Source organism: Clinocottus analis, unplaced genomic scaffold (genome assembly GCF_023055335.1).
Source record: "Clinocottus analis isolate CAN_PGR_092001 unplaced genomic scaffold, fCliAna1.0.p SCAF_21, whole genome shotgun sequence".
Lineage (NCBI taxonomy): Eukaryota > Metazoa > Chordata > Actinopteri > Perciformes > Cottidae > Clinocottus > Clinocottus analis.
In genome coordinates this window covers 150,001-162,500 of record NW_027175943.1, presented here as the reverse complement: position 1 = coordinate 162,500, position 12,500 = coordinate 150,001, and the positions used below count along the sequence as shown (strand labels likewise).

General features: G+C 49.7%; 1 protein-coding gene across 5 annotated transcripts in view; it reads left to right on the top strand.

Annotated features, from left to right (window-relative positions):
- Positions 1-12,500, top strand: part of LOC137792058 (disks large homolog 4-like) — a 26,014-nt gene that overhangs the window by 11,214 nt on the left and 2,300 nt on the right. For all 5 annotated transcript variants that reach the window (XM_068587480.1, XM_068587481.1, XM_068587483.1 and 2 more), the window contains 10 exons: positions 3,665-3,715; positions 6,516-6,640; positions 6,873-7,042; positions 7,404-7,540; positions 9,494-9,644; positions 10,124-10,392; positions 10,711-10,813; positions 10,984-11,080; positions 11,291-11,467; positions 12,497-12,500. The exon at positions 12,497-12,500 is cut by the window's right edge and continues 34 nt beyond it. In XM_068587480.1, the coding sequence (XP_068443581.1) occupies positions 3,665-3,715; positions 6,516-6,640; positions 6,873-7,042; positions 7,404-7,540; positions 9,494-9,644; positions 10,124-10,392; positions 10,711-10,813; positions 10,984-11,080; positions 11,291-11,467; positions 12,497-12,500 (1,284 nt within the window). The remainder of the gene's footprint in view (positions 1-3,664; positions 3,716-6,515; positions 6,641-6,872; positions 7,043-7,403; positions 7,541-9,493; positions 9,645-10,123; positions 10,393-10,710; positions 10,814-10,983; positions 11,081-11,290; positions 11,468-12,496) is intronic.

The following is a 12,500-nucleotide window of genomic DNA, read 5'->3' as shown; positions in this document are numbered from 1 at the left end:
TCTTGTATCTCGTGGTCCAGACTTGGAACTTGTGGTCCAGTCTTGTATCTCGTGGTCCAGTCTTGTATCCCGTGGTCCAGTCTTGTATCTTGTGGTCCAGACTTGTATCTTGTGGTCCAGTCTTGTATCTCGTGGTCCATTCTTGTATCTTGTGGTCCAGTCTTGTATCTCGTGGTCCATTCTTGTATCTTGTGGTCCAGTTTTGTATCTTGTGGTCCAGTCTTGTATCTCGTGGTCCAGTCTTGTATCTTGTGGTCCAGACTTGTATCTTGTGGTCCAGACTTGTATCTTGTGGTCCAGTCTTGTATCTCGTGGTCCATTCTTGTATCTTGTGGTCCAGTCTTGTATCTTGTGGTCCAGTCTTGTATCTCGTGGTCCAGACTTGTATCTCATGGTCCAGACTTGTATCTCGTGGTCCAGTCTTGTATCTCATGGTCCAGACTTGTATCTCATGGTCCATTCTTGTTTCCTGTGGTCCAGACTTGTGTCTTGTGGTATAGTCTTGTATCTCGTGGTCCATTCTTGTATCTTGTGGTCCAGTCTTGTATCTTGTGGTCCAGTCTTGTATCTCGTGGTCCAGACTTGTATCTCATGGTCCAGACTTGTATCTCGTGGTCCAGTCTTGTATCTCATGGTCCATTCTTGTATCCTGTGGTCCAGACTTGTGTCTTGTGGTATAGTCTTGTATCTCGTGGTCCATTCTTGTATCTTGTGGTCCAGTCTTGTATCTTGTGGTCCAGTCTTGTATCTTGTGATTCAGACTTGTATCTCATGGTCCAGACTTGTATCTTGTGGTCCAGTCTTGTATCTCGTGGTCCATTCTTGTATCTTGTGGTCCAGTCTTGTATCTCGTGGTCCATTCTTGTATCTTGTGGTCCAGTTTTGTATCTTGTGGTCCAGTCTTGTATCTCGTGGTCCAGTCTTGTATCTTGTGGTCCAGACTTGTATCTTGTGGTCCAGACTTGTATCTTGTGGTCCAGTCTTGTATCTCGTGGTCCATTCTTGTATCTTGTGGTCCAGACTTGTATCTTGTGGTCCAGTCTTGTATCTTGTGGTCCAGACTTGTATCTTGTGGTCCATTCTTGTATCTTGTGGTCCAGTCTTGTATCTTGTGGTATAGTCTTGTATCTCATGGTCCAGACTTGTATCGCATGGTCCAGACTTGTATCTCGTGGTCCAGTCTTGTATCTCATGGTCCAGACTTGTATCTCATGGTCCATTCTTGTATTCTGTGGTCCAGACTTGTGTCTTGTGGTATAGTCTTGTATCTCGTGGTCCATTCTTGTATCTTGTGGTCCAATCTTGTATCTTGTGGTCCAGTCTTGTATCTCGTGGTCCAGACTTGTATCTTGTGGTATAGTCTTGTATCTCGTGGTCCATTCTTGTATCTTGTGGTCCAGTCTTGTATCTTGTGGTCCAGTCTTGTATCTTGTGATTCAGACTTGTATCTCATGGTCCAGACTTGTATCTCGTGGTCCAGTCTTGTATCTTGTGGTCCAGTCTTGTATCTCGTGGTCCAGTCTTGTATCTCGTGGTCCAGGTCCGGCCTGGATGCTTCTTCACAGAGTTTGATGAACTTGGAGAGGTTTTCATCATCTCACCTGCATGGTGGACCATGGAGATATATATATATATATATATATATATATATATATATATATATATATATATATATATATATATATATATATATGTATAGAGAGAGAAAGAGAGAGAGAGAGGGAGAGAGAGAGAGAGAGAGAGAGAGAGAGAGAGAGAGAGAGAGAGGGAGAGAGAGAGACAGAGAGAGAGAGAGGGAGAGAGAGAGAGAGAGAGAGAGACAGAGAGAGAGAGAGGGAGAGAGAGAGAGAGACAGAGAGAGAGAGAGAGAGAGAGAGAGAGAGAGAGCTGTCATGGGAAGTGAAGAGGTTTAATTAATTCACAGTGAACTGTAACTGCCTCTTTCTCTCTCTGTTATATAACTACTGAAGATCCTCCAGAGACAAACACAGTGAGCGGTGTAGTGTTGACAGCTGTGCAGCCCTGCAGGGCCCCGGTTCAGGACAGACACACATACACACACACACACACACACACAGTGGGACAGACACACACACAGTCAGACAGACACACACACACACACACACACACACACACACACACACACAGTCAGACAGACACACACAGTCAGGATTCTTAGTGTTTGTGTTGGTAAAAGAGTTTGTGCAGAGTTGATTAATAAAAGGTGTTAATCCTGTCCATGCGACACTCTGGGGATCATTAACGAGAAGCCGAGGTCATCACGACGTGTCGCTGAGTGTCTTCAGCTGATGATCCAACAGCGTTGACCTTTAACTTTATTTGTGTTTGTCATATTACATGCGTACATGAAACAGGTCTTCTGCATTGAACTATCCTTAGTATCTAAGGAACAGTGGGCTGCTGTGAGGCTACTGGGGTTCAGAGTCTAATCAAGTAGTAGTAGTAGGACAATGCAGGGACACTCCAGGGACACTCCAGGGACACTCCAACATGTGAACTATGAGGAGACCAGGGATTCAGAACGACCGCTCCACCCATGACCACAGCCGCTTCTCTCTGCAGACTAACCTTCTGTTTCGACTGGGAAGTCTGAAGAAGAGAGTTAATGAAGGTCTTTCGAGCTTGTTCTAGGCTGCTTTTATTGTGAAAGTCTTGACAAGGAAACAGGAAGCTGTTCCTGCTTCATTCTAAGCTTCTGGTTGATTTCTTCTCTTTTTCATTTGTTGCTCAGAGGATCTTTGTCTCTTTGAAAAGTTTACGTCTGTGTCTAGTAGACCAAAGAACATCCGTTAGAAAAGACAACGTCTGTTGTATTGTCTTTACCACAATACACAATAACAGGAAGTGTATTGTTACTTCTGTGATGTGTGGTAGTACTTCTCCCTGGATGGCAATGTGAACTCCAGTCCGACTGTTGACAGTTTCAGTTCAGTTTATTTTGTACAGCCCAGAATCACACAATACAAATTATACTGAAGTCTTTACAATCTGTACACATTAACATCCCTGTTCATTCATGACATTATATTTTATATTTAGCTCTGATTATACTGACACTCAGCAACCTCCCAAACACTCGGCTGTAGCAACACTCGGCTGTAGCAACACTCGGCTGTAGCAACACTCGGATGTAGCAACACTCGGCTGTAGCAACACTCGGCTGTAGCAACACTCGGCTGTAGCAACACTCAGCAACCTCCCAAACACTCGGCTGTAGCAACACTCGGCTGTAGCACACTCGGCTGTAGCAACACTCAGCAACCTCCCAAACACTCGGCTGTAGCAACACTCGGCTGTAGCACACTCGGCTGTAGCAACACTCAGCAACCTCCCAAACACTCGGCTGTAGCAACACTCAGCAACCTCCCAAACACTCGGCTGTAGCAACACTCGGCTGTAGCAACACTCGGCTGTAGCAACACTCGGATGTAGCAACACTTGACTGTAGTAACAGTGTAGTAACAGTGTAGTAATAATAATGATGTGACAGAGAGAGGGAAGTAGGGAGGGGTGGTTTCCATAGCTACAGTTACAGTTGCCTAGCAACCAGCCCCCTGAGAGTTCGACAGCAGTTACCATGGCGTTGCCATGGAGACGAGCAGAGCGATGCTGCATGAGATTAAAACATTTTCTGTTTTTACAGATGAACGGATCAGAAGGAGAGCTGGAGTATGAGGAGATCACTCTGGAGCGGGTGAGACACACTATACACACTATACACACTATACAAACACTATACACACTATACACACACTATACACACTATAAACACACCATACACACTATACACACTATATACACACTATACACACTATACACACACTATACACACTATACACACTATACACACACTATACACACTATGCACACTATATACACACTATAAACACACCATACACACTATACACACTATACACACTATATACACACTATACACACTATACACACACTATACACACTATGCACACTATATACACACTATAAACACACCATACACACTATACACACTATACACACTATATACACACTATACACACTATACACACACTATACACACTATGCACACTATATACACACTATAAACACACCATACACACTATACACACTATACACACTATAAACACACCATACACACTATACACACTATACACACTATAAACACACCATACACACTATACACACTATACACACTATACACACACTATACACACTATACACACACTATACACACTATGCACACTATATACACACTATACACACACTATACACACTTTACACACTATACACACACTATGCACACTATATACACACTATACACACTATACAAACACTATACACACTTTACACACTATACACACACTATGCACACTATATACACACTATACACACTATACAAACACTATACACACTTTACACACTATACACACACTATACACACTATACACACTATACACACACTATGCACACTATATACACGCTATGCACACTATATACACACTATACACACTATGCACACTATATACACACTATACACACACTATAAACACACCATACACACTATACACACTATACACACACTATCCACACACTATATACACACCATACACACTTTACACACTATACACACACTATACACACTATACACACACTATACACACACTATACACACTATACACCCACTATACACACACTATACACACTATACACACACTACACACACTATACACACTATACACACACTATACACACACTATACACACTATACACACTATATACACACTATACACGCTATACACACACTATACACACACTATTCACTCACTATACACGCTGTTACACACTGTACAGTCACATAGGACACACAATAACCCTATTCACAAATAATACACACATACTACACACTGTAATGCACATTGTAACACCGGTTAACACACACTGTGTTACAGTACACACAACATACACTACACACACTGTAACACTTTGTCACTAACGGATCCTGACATGTGATGTGTTGTATGTGTGTGTGTGTGTTAAAGTCTGCACAGTGTGTGTGTGACAGTGTGTATTGTGTGTCTGTGTTATCATTGTTTTTAGAAACAGTTTCAAAGCTCCAGAAATAGAAAACAGCTTCTTTCAACACTCCGCTTATTTTAGGAATCAAAGACGTGAACTTTAACCTGCCGCTTGTGTTCAGACGTCTTAAAGCGACAGGACGCGTCGTTTATATTCACACAATGAAAGACGTCTGTAGGTGGAACTCACAGGAAACACGGGGTTGAACATAATCCTCACACTTTCCCCTCAACGCCCACCAGGGTGCAGGTGATACTGTGTGTGGAGAAGATCAGGATCCATGAAGGTATACAGGTGTTGGAAAGCCTGTTAGCCGGAGAGGTAGGTGGAGGTAGGTGGGGGTAGGTGGAGGTAGATGAGGGTAGGTGGAGGTAGGTGGGGGTAGGTGGAGGTAGATGAGGGTAAGTGGGGGTAGGTGGAGGTAGGTGAGGGTAGGTGGAGGTAGGTGAGGGTAAGTGGGGGTAGGTGGAGGTAGGTGAGGGTAAGTGGGGGTAGGTGGAGGTAGGTGAGGGTAGGTGGAGGTAGATGAGGGTAAGTGGGGGTAGGTGGAGGTAGGTGGGGGTAGGTGGAGGTAGATGAGGGTAAGTGGGGGTAGGTGGAGGTAGGTGGGGGTAGGTGGAGATAGGTGGGGGTAAGTAGGGGTAGGTGGAGGTAGGTGGGGGTAGGTGAGGGTAGGTGGAGATAGGTGGGGGTAAGTGGGGGAGGTGGAGGTAGGTGGAGGAAGGTGGAGGTAGGTGGGGGTAGGTGGAGGTAGGTGGAGGTAGGTGGAGGAAGGTGAGGGTAGGTGGAGGTAGGTGGAGGAAGGTGAGGGTAGGTGGAGGTAGGTGGGTGTAGGTGGAGGTAGGTGAGGGTAGGTGGAGATAGGTGGAGGTAGGTGGGTGTAGGTGAGGGTAGGTGGAGATAGGTGAGGGTAGGTGGAGGTAGGTGGAGGTAGGTGAGGGTAGGTGGAGGTAGGTGGGGGTAGGTGGAGGTAGGTGAGGGTAAGTGGAGGTAGGTGGGGGTAGGTGGAAGTAGGTGGAGGTAGGTGGAGGTAGGTGTGCAGCGGCGGTCAGCTGGACGCTTGTTCTGTCTGGAAGAGCGAAGAAGAGCAGCACACGTCTCTCTCCAGACCTTCTTGCATTACCATGAGCAGCTCTGGACAGACTGACATCTCCACCTCTTGGGTGGGTACAAGGGAAGGTGGAGGCCTCGGTGGGTGAGAGGCGCTTTGCGGTGGAGGTGTGGCTGCTGTTGGGTACTCTATCCAGGCCAGAGGACAACTCCTTGCTCCTGGTCCAGCCTCTCCCCAAACGCAGATACAGAACAGCAGAGTTCTTTCAGGATTTATTGACAGGCAGAGATAACCAGGAAACAAAACAGTCCCAGTGTTGTAAGTTATTGTGTGTTAATGTGTGTTAATGTGTGTTAATGTGTGTGTTCAGGGGAACTCTGGTCTGGGCTTCAGCATCGCAGGAGGAACCGATAATCCTCACATTGGAGACGACCCGTCCATCTTCATCACCAAGATCATCCCTGGAGGAGCCGCCGCCCAGGACGGACGCCTCAGGTACCGCCGGGCCCCTCACCTGGTTCCAACCTAGACCTGGTTCTGCCTTAGACCTGGTTCTAATATAGGCCTGGTTCTAACTTAGACCTGGTTCTAACATAGACCCGGCTCTAACTTAGGCCTGGCTCTTGCCTAAACCCGGTTCTCTCCTGAACAGTGAAACCAGGTCCGAGCCCTGGAGCACCGGTTCTGGGTCCAGACGTGCTCACAGCGGTTCTGTCTGTGTCTTCAGGGTGAACGACAGCATCGTGTTCGTGAACGACGTGGACGTGCGTGAGGTCACGCACTCCATCGCGGTGGAGGCGCTGAAGGAGGCGGGGCCTGTCGTCAGGCTCTACGTCCTGCGGCGACGCCCACCGAGCGAACGCGTCACACAAATCAAACTGATGAAAGGGCCTAAAGGTAGGAAAGGAGACGAGGAGAGGAAACAGCTGAGGTGGTTTCAGAATATGAAGGTTCTTCTCAGTTATTGGTGACTCAGTGTGTTCAGCTGAAGGGATTTACATTGATTCATCACAAAGGTTCTCGTCCCTGTGTGGTCCTGTGTGGTCCTTTGTGGTCCTCTGTGGTCCTGTGTGGTCCTGTGTGGTCTTGTCCCTGTGTGGTCCTGTGTGGTCTTGTCCCTGTGTGGTCCTGTGTGGTCCTGTGTGGTCCTGTGTGGTCTTGTCCCTATGTGGTCCTGTGTGGTCCTGTGTGGTCCTGTGTGGTCTTGTCCTTGTGTGGTCCTGTGTGGTCCTGTGGTGTCCTCTGTGGTCTCCTCCAGGTCTGGGCTTCAGCATAGCGGGCGGTGCGGGGAACCAACACGTTCCAGGAGACAACAGCATCTACGTGACTAAGATCATCGAGGGCGGAGCGGCGCACCGTGATGGACGTCTCCAGATCGGAGACAAAATACTGGCAGTACGAAAACCATCAAACACGTCCTCATAGTCCTCTCATGTCCTCATGTCCTCTCATGTCCTCTCATGTCCTCTCTTGTCCTCTCATGTCCTCTCATGTCCTCTCATGTCCTCATAGTCCTCTCATGTCCTCTCATGTCCTCATGTCCTCTCTTGTCCTCTCATGTCCTCTCATATCCTCATAGTCCTCTCTTGTCCTCTCATGTCCTCTCTTGTCCTCTCATGTCCTCTCATGTCCTCATAGTCCTCTCTTGTCCTCTCATGTCCTCTCATGTCCTCATGTCCTCTCATGTCCTCTCATGTCCTCTCTTGTCCTCTCATGTCCTCTCATGTCCTCATAGTCCTCTCATGTCCTCTCATGTCCTCATAGTCCTCTCATGTCCTCTCATGTCCTCTCTTGTCCTCTCATGTCCTCTCATATCCTCATAGTCCTCTCTTGTCCTCTCATGTCCTCTCTTGTCCTCTCATGTCCTCTCATGTCCTCATAGTCCTCTCTTGTCCTCTCATGTCCTCTCATATCCTCATAGTCCTCTCTTGTCCTCTCATGTCCTCTCTTGTCCTCTCATGTCCTCATAGTCCTCTCTTGTCCTCTCATGTCCTCTCATGTCCTCATAGTCCTCTCTTGTCCTCTCATGTCCTCATGTCCTTATAGTCCTCTCATGTCCTCATGTCCTCTCTTGTCCTCTCATGTCCTCATAGTCCTCTCATGTCCTCTCTTGTCCTCTCATGTCCTCATGTCCTCTCATGTCCTCTCTTGTCCTCATGTCCTCTCATGTCCTCTCTTGTCCTCAAAGTCCTCTCATGTCCTCTCTTGTCCTCAAAGTCCTCTCATGTCCTCATAGTCCTCTCATGTCCTCATAGTCCTCTCATGTCCTCGCATGTCCTCTCTTGTCCTCTCATGTCTCCATAGTCCTCTCATGTCCTCTCATGTCCTCTCATGTCTCCATAGTCCTCTCATGTCCTCTCATGTCTCCATAGTCCTCTCATGTCCTCTCATGTCCTCATGTCCTCTCTTGTCCTCTCATGTCCTCTCATATCCTCATAGTCCTCTCTTGTCCTCTCATGTCCTCTCTTGTCCTCTCATGTCCTCTCATGTCCTCATAGTCCTCTCTTGTCCTCTCATGTCCTCTCATATCCTCATAGTCCTCTCTTGTCCTCTCATGTCCTCTCTTGTCCTCTCATGTCCTCATAGTCCTCTCTTGTCCTCTCATGTCCTCTCATGTCCTCATAGTCCTCTCTTGTCCTCTCATGTCCTCATGTCCTTATAGTCCTCTCATGTCCTCATGTCCTCTCTTGTCCTCTCATGTCCTCATAGTCCTCTCATGTCCTCTCTTGTCCTCTCATGTCCTCATGTCCTCTCATGTCCTCTCTTGTCCTCATGTCCTCTCATGTCCTCTCTTGTCCTCAAAGTCCTCTCATGTCCTCTCTTGTCCTCAAAGTCCTCTCATGTCCTCATAGTCCTCTCATGTCCTCATAGTCCTCTCATGTCCTCGCATGTCCTCTCTTGTCCTCTCATGTCTCCATAGTCCTCTCATGTCCTCTCATGTCCTCTCATGTCTCCATAGTCCTCTCATGTCCTCTCATGTCTCCATAGTCCTCTCATGTCCTCGCATGTCCTCTCTTGTCCTCTCATGTCTCCATAGTCCTCTCATGTCCTCTCTTGTCCTCTCATGTCTCCATAGTCCTCTCATGTCCTCTCATGTCCTCTCATGTCTCCATAGTCCTCTCATGTCCTCTCATGTCTCCATAGTCCTCTCATGTCCTCTCATGTCCTCTCTTGTCCTCATGTCCTCTCATGTCCTCTCATGTCCTCTCATGTCTCCATAGTCCTCTTTTGTCGTCTCATGTCGTCTCATGTCCTCTCATGTCCTCTCATGTCCTCTCTTGTCCTCATAGTCCTCTCATGTCCTCATGTCCTCTGGACGCTAAGCTAACGGAGCGTTGTCCCCGGCAGGTGAACCACGTGTCCCTGGAGGACGTCCTGCATGAGGACGCCGTGGTGGCCCTGAAGAACACGGGCGAGGTGGTGTACCTGAAGGTGGCCACGCCCACCTCGCAGTACATCCACCCGGCGGAGCGGTACAGCCCCCCCGACCTGACCAGCTGTACGTACACTTCCTGTGTCGTGGTCATGTGATGCTTTGTTTTGCTTCTTCGGCTGCAGGCGAATATTCAAAACATGGCCTCCTGACGTCTAGTGACCACTTCTCCTTGACCCCTGTGGAAACCGTCCCGGGGTCAAGGAAAGGTGGGAAGGAGACTTCATGAGGAGTTAGGAAAAGGCAACCGCCGAATGATACGTCACTTCAAACGTTGCCGCTGCAAGGAATTGTGGGTCGGCATTATCTCCTTTCCTTTGGTCAAGTGTTTCCTATGCTAAAGGAGCTAAGTAAGGAAGGATTGAAGCTCCTTTCCTTTGGTCAAGTGTTTCCTATGCTAAAGGAGCTAAGTAAGGAAGGATTGAAGCTCCTTTCCTTTGGTTAAGGAAGGTTCAGTGTTTCCTATGCTAAAGGAGCTAAGTAAGGAAACATTGAAGTTCGGTCCGGCGGGTCTCAAAGGTTCTCGCATCCTTGTTCCTCTGCAGCCTACATGGAGCCGGACTACATGTGTGATTACCCACAAGTCCTCCCTCCTCCGTCGCCCCGGCGGTACTCGCCCGTACCCAGAGGCATGATGGGAGAGGACGACTACTCCCGGGAGCCGCGGCGGGTCTGCGTCCAGCGAGGCTCCACCGGGCTGGGCTTCAACATCGTGGGAGGAGAGGACGGAGAGGGGATCTTCATCTCCTTCATCCTCGCAGGAGGACCCGCCGACCTGAGCGGAGAACTCAGGAAGGGAGACCAGATCCTCAGTGTGAGTACAGAGACCAGATCCTCAGTGTGAGTACAGAGACCAGATCAGAGACCAGATCCTCAGTGTGAGTACAGAGACCAGATCAGAGACCAGATCCTCAGTGTGAGTACAGAGACCAGATCAGAGACCAGATCCTCAGTGTGAGTACAGAGACCAGATCAGAGACCAGATCCTCAGTGTGAGTACAGAGACCAGATCAGAGACCAGATCAGAGACCAGATCCTCAGTGTGAGACATAGTCCTTCTCTGGCGATTTAGATATTTCAGTGACTGTGTGTGTGTGTGTGTGTGTGTGTGTGTGTGTGTGTGTGTGTGCAGGTGAACGGGGTGGACCTCAGGTATGCTACTCATGAACAGGCAGCAGCAGCTCTGAAGAACGCCGGACAGACCGTCACCATCGTGGCCCAGTACAGACCTGAAGGTGAGATAATACTACATAGTACTAAGAGTATCACAGTAATACTACATAATACTAGGTGCTACCTAGCAGAGACCTGAAGGTGAGATAATACTACATAGTACTAGGAGTATCACAGTAATACTACATAATACTAGTACAACAGCAATAGTACCTGTACTTCATGTCTGCAGAGTACAGTCGCTTCGAAGCAAAGATCCACGACCTGAGGGAGCAGATGATGAACAGCTCGTCTGGGAGTCTGAGAGCCAACCGCAGCTTCTACCTCAGGTGAGCTGCACCTGGTCCACCTGGTCCATCTGGACAACCTGATCCACCTGGTCCAGCTGGTCCAGCTGGTCCACCAGGTCCACCTAGTCCAGCTGGTTCACCTGGTCCACCTGGACCACCTGGTCCACCTGGTCCAGGTGGTTCATCTGGTCCAGGTGGTCCAGCTGGTGGACCCGCGGTCATGAGGACTGACGTGCGTTGTGGTTTCAGGGCGCTGTTCGACTACGACAAGCAGTGGGACTGTGGCGTCCTGTCTCAAGCTCTGGACTTCACCTTCGGGGAGGTTCTCCACGTGACGGACAGCGCCGACGACGAGTGGTGGCAGGCCAGACGGGTGAACCAGCAGGGGGAGCTGGAGGAGCTGGGCTACATCCCCTCCAAGCACAGGTCCATACGCGCATAGCCCCGCTAGCTCCTGGTGACCAGCTCCTGGAGACCAGCTCCTGGTGACCAGCTCCTGGAGACCAGCTCCTGGTGACCAGCTGCTGGAGACCAGCTCCTGGAGACCAGCTCCTGGTGACCAGCTGCTGGAGACCAGCTCCTGGAGACCAGCTCCTGGTGACCAGCTCCTGGTGACCAGCTCCTGGAGACCAGCTCCTGGTGACCAGCTGCTGGAGACCAGCTGCTGGAGACCAGCTCCTGGTGACCAGCTGCTGGAGACCAGCTCCTGGAGACCAGCTCCTGGTGACCAGCTGCTGGAGACCAGCTCCTGGAGACCAGCTCCTGGTGACCAGCTCCTGGTGACCAGCTCCTGGAGACCAGCTCCTGGTGACCAGCTGCTGGAGACCAGCTCCTGGTGACCAGCTGCTGGAGACCAGCTCCTGGTCACCAGCTCCTGGAGACTAGCTCCTGGAGACCAGCTCCTGGTGACCAGCTGCTGGAGACCAGCTCCTGGTGACCAGCTGCTGGAGACCAGCTGCTGGAGACCAGCTCCTGGTGACCAGCTGCTGGAGACCAGCTCCTGGAGACCAGCTCCTGGAGACCAGCTGCATGGAGACCAGCTGCATGGAGACCAGCTCCTGGTGACCAGCTGCTGGAGACCAGCTCCTGGTGACCAGCTCCTGGAGACCAGCTCCTGGAGACCAGCTCCTGGAGACCAGCTGCATGGAGACCAGCTCCTGGTGACCAGCTGCTGGAGACCAGCTCCTGGTGACCAGCTGCATGGAGACCAGCTCCTGGTGACCAGCTGCTGGAGACCAGCTCCTGGAGACCAGCTGCATGGAGACCAGCTCCTGGTGACCAGCTCCTGGAGACCATCTCCTGGAGACCAGCTGCTGGAGACCAGCTCCTGGTGACCAGCTCCTGGAGACCAGTTCCTGGAGACCAGCTCCTGGTGACCAGCTGCTGGAGACCAGCTGCTGGAGACCAGCTCCTGGTGACCAGCTCCTGGTGACCAGCTCTGTTTGTGTGTTTCAGGGTG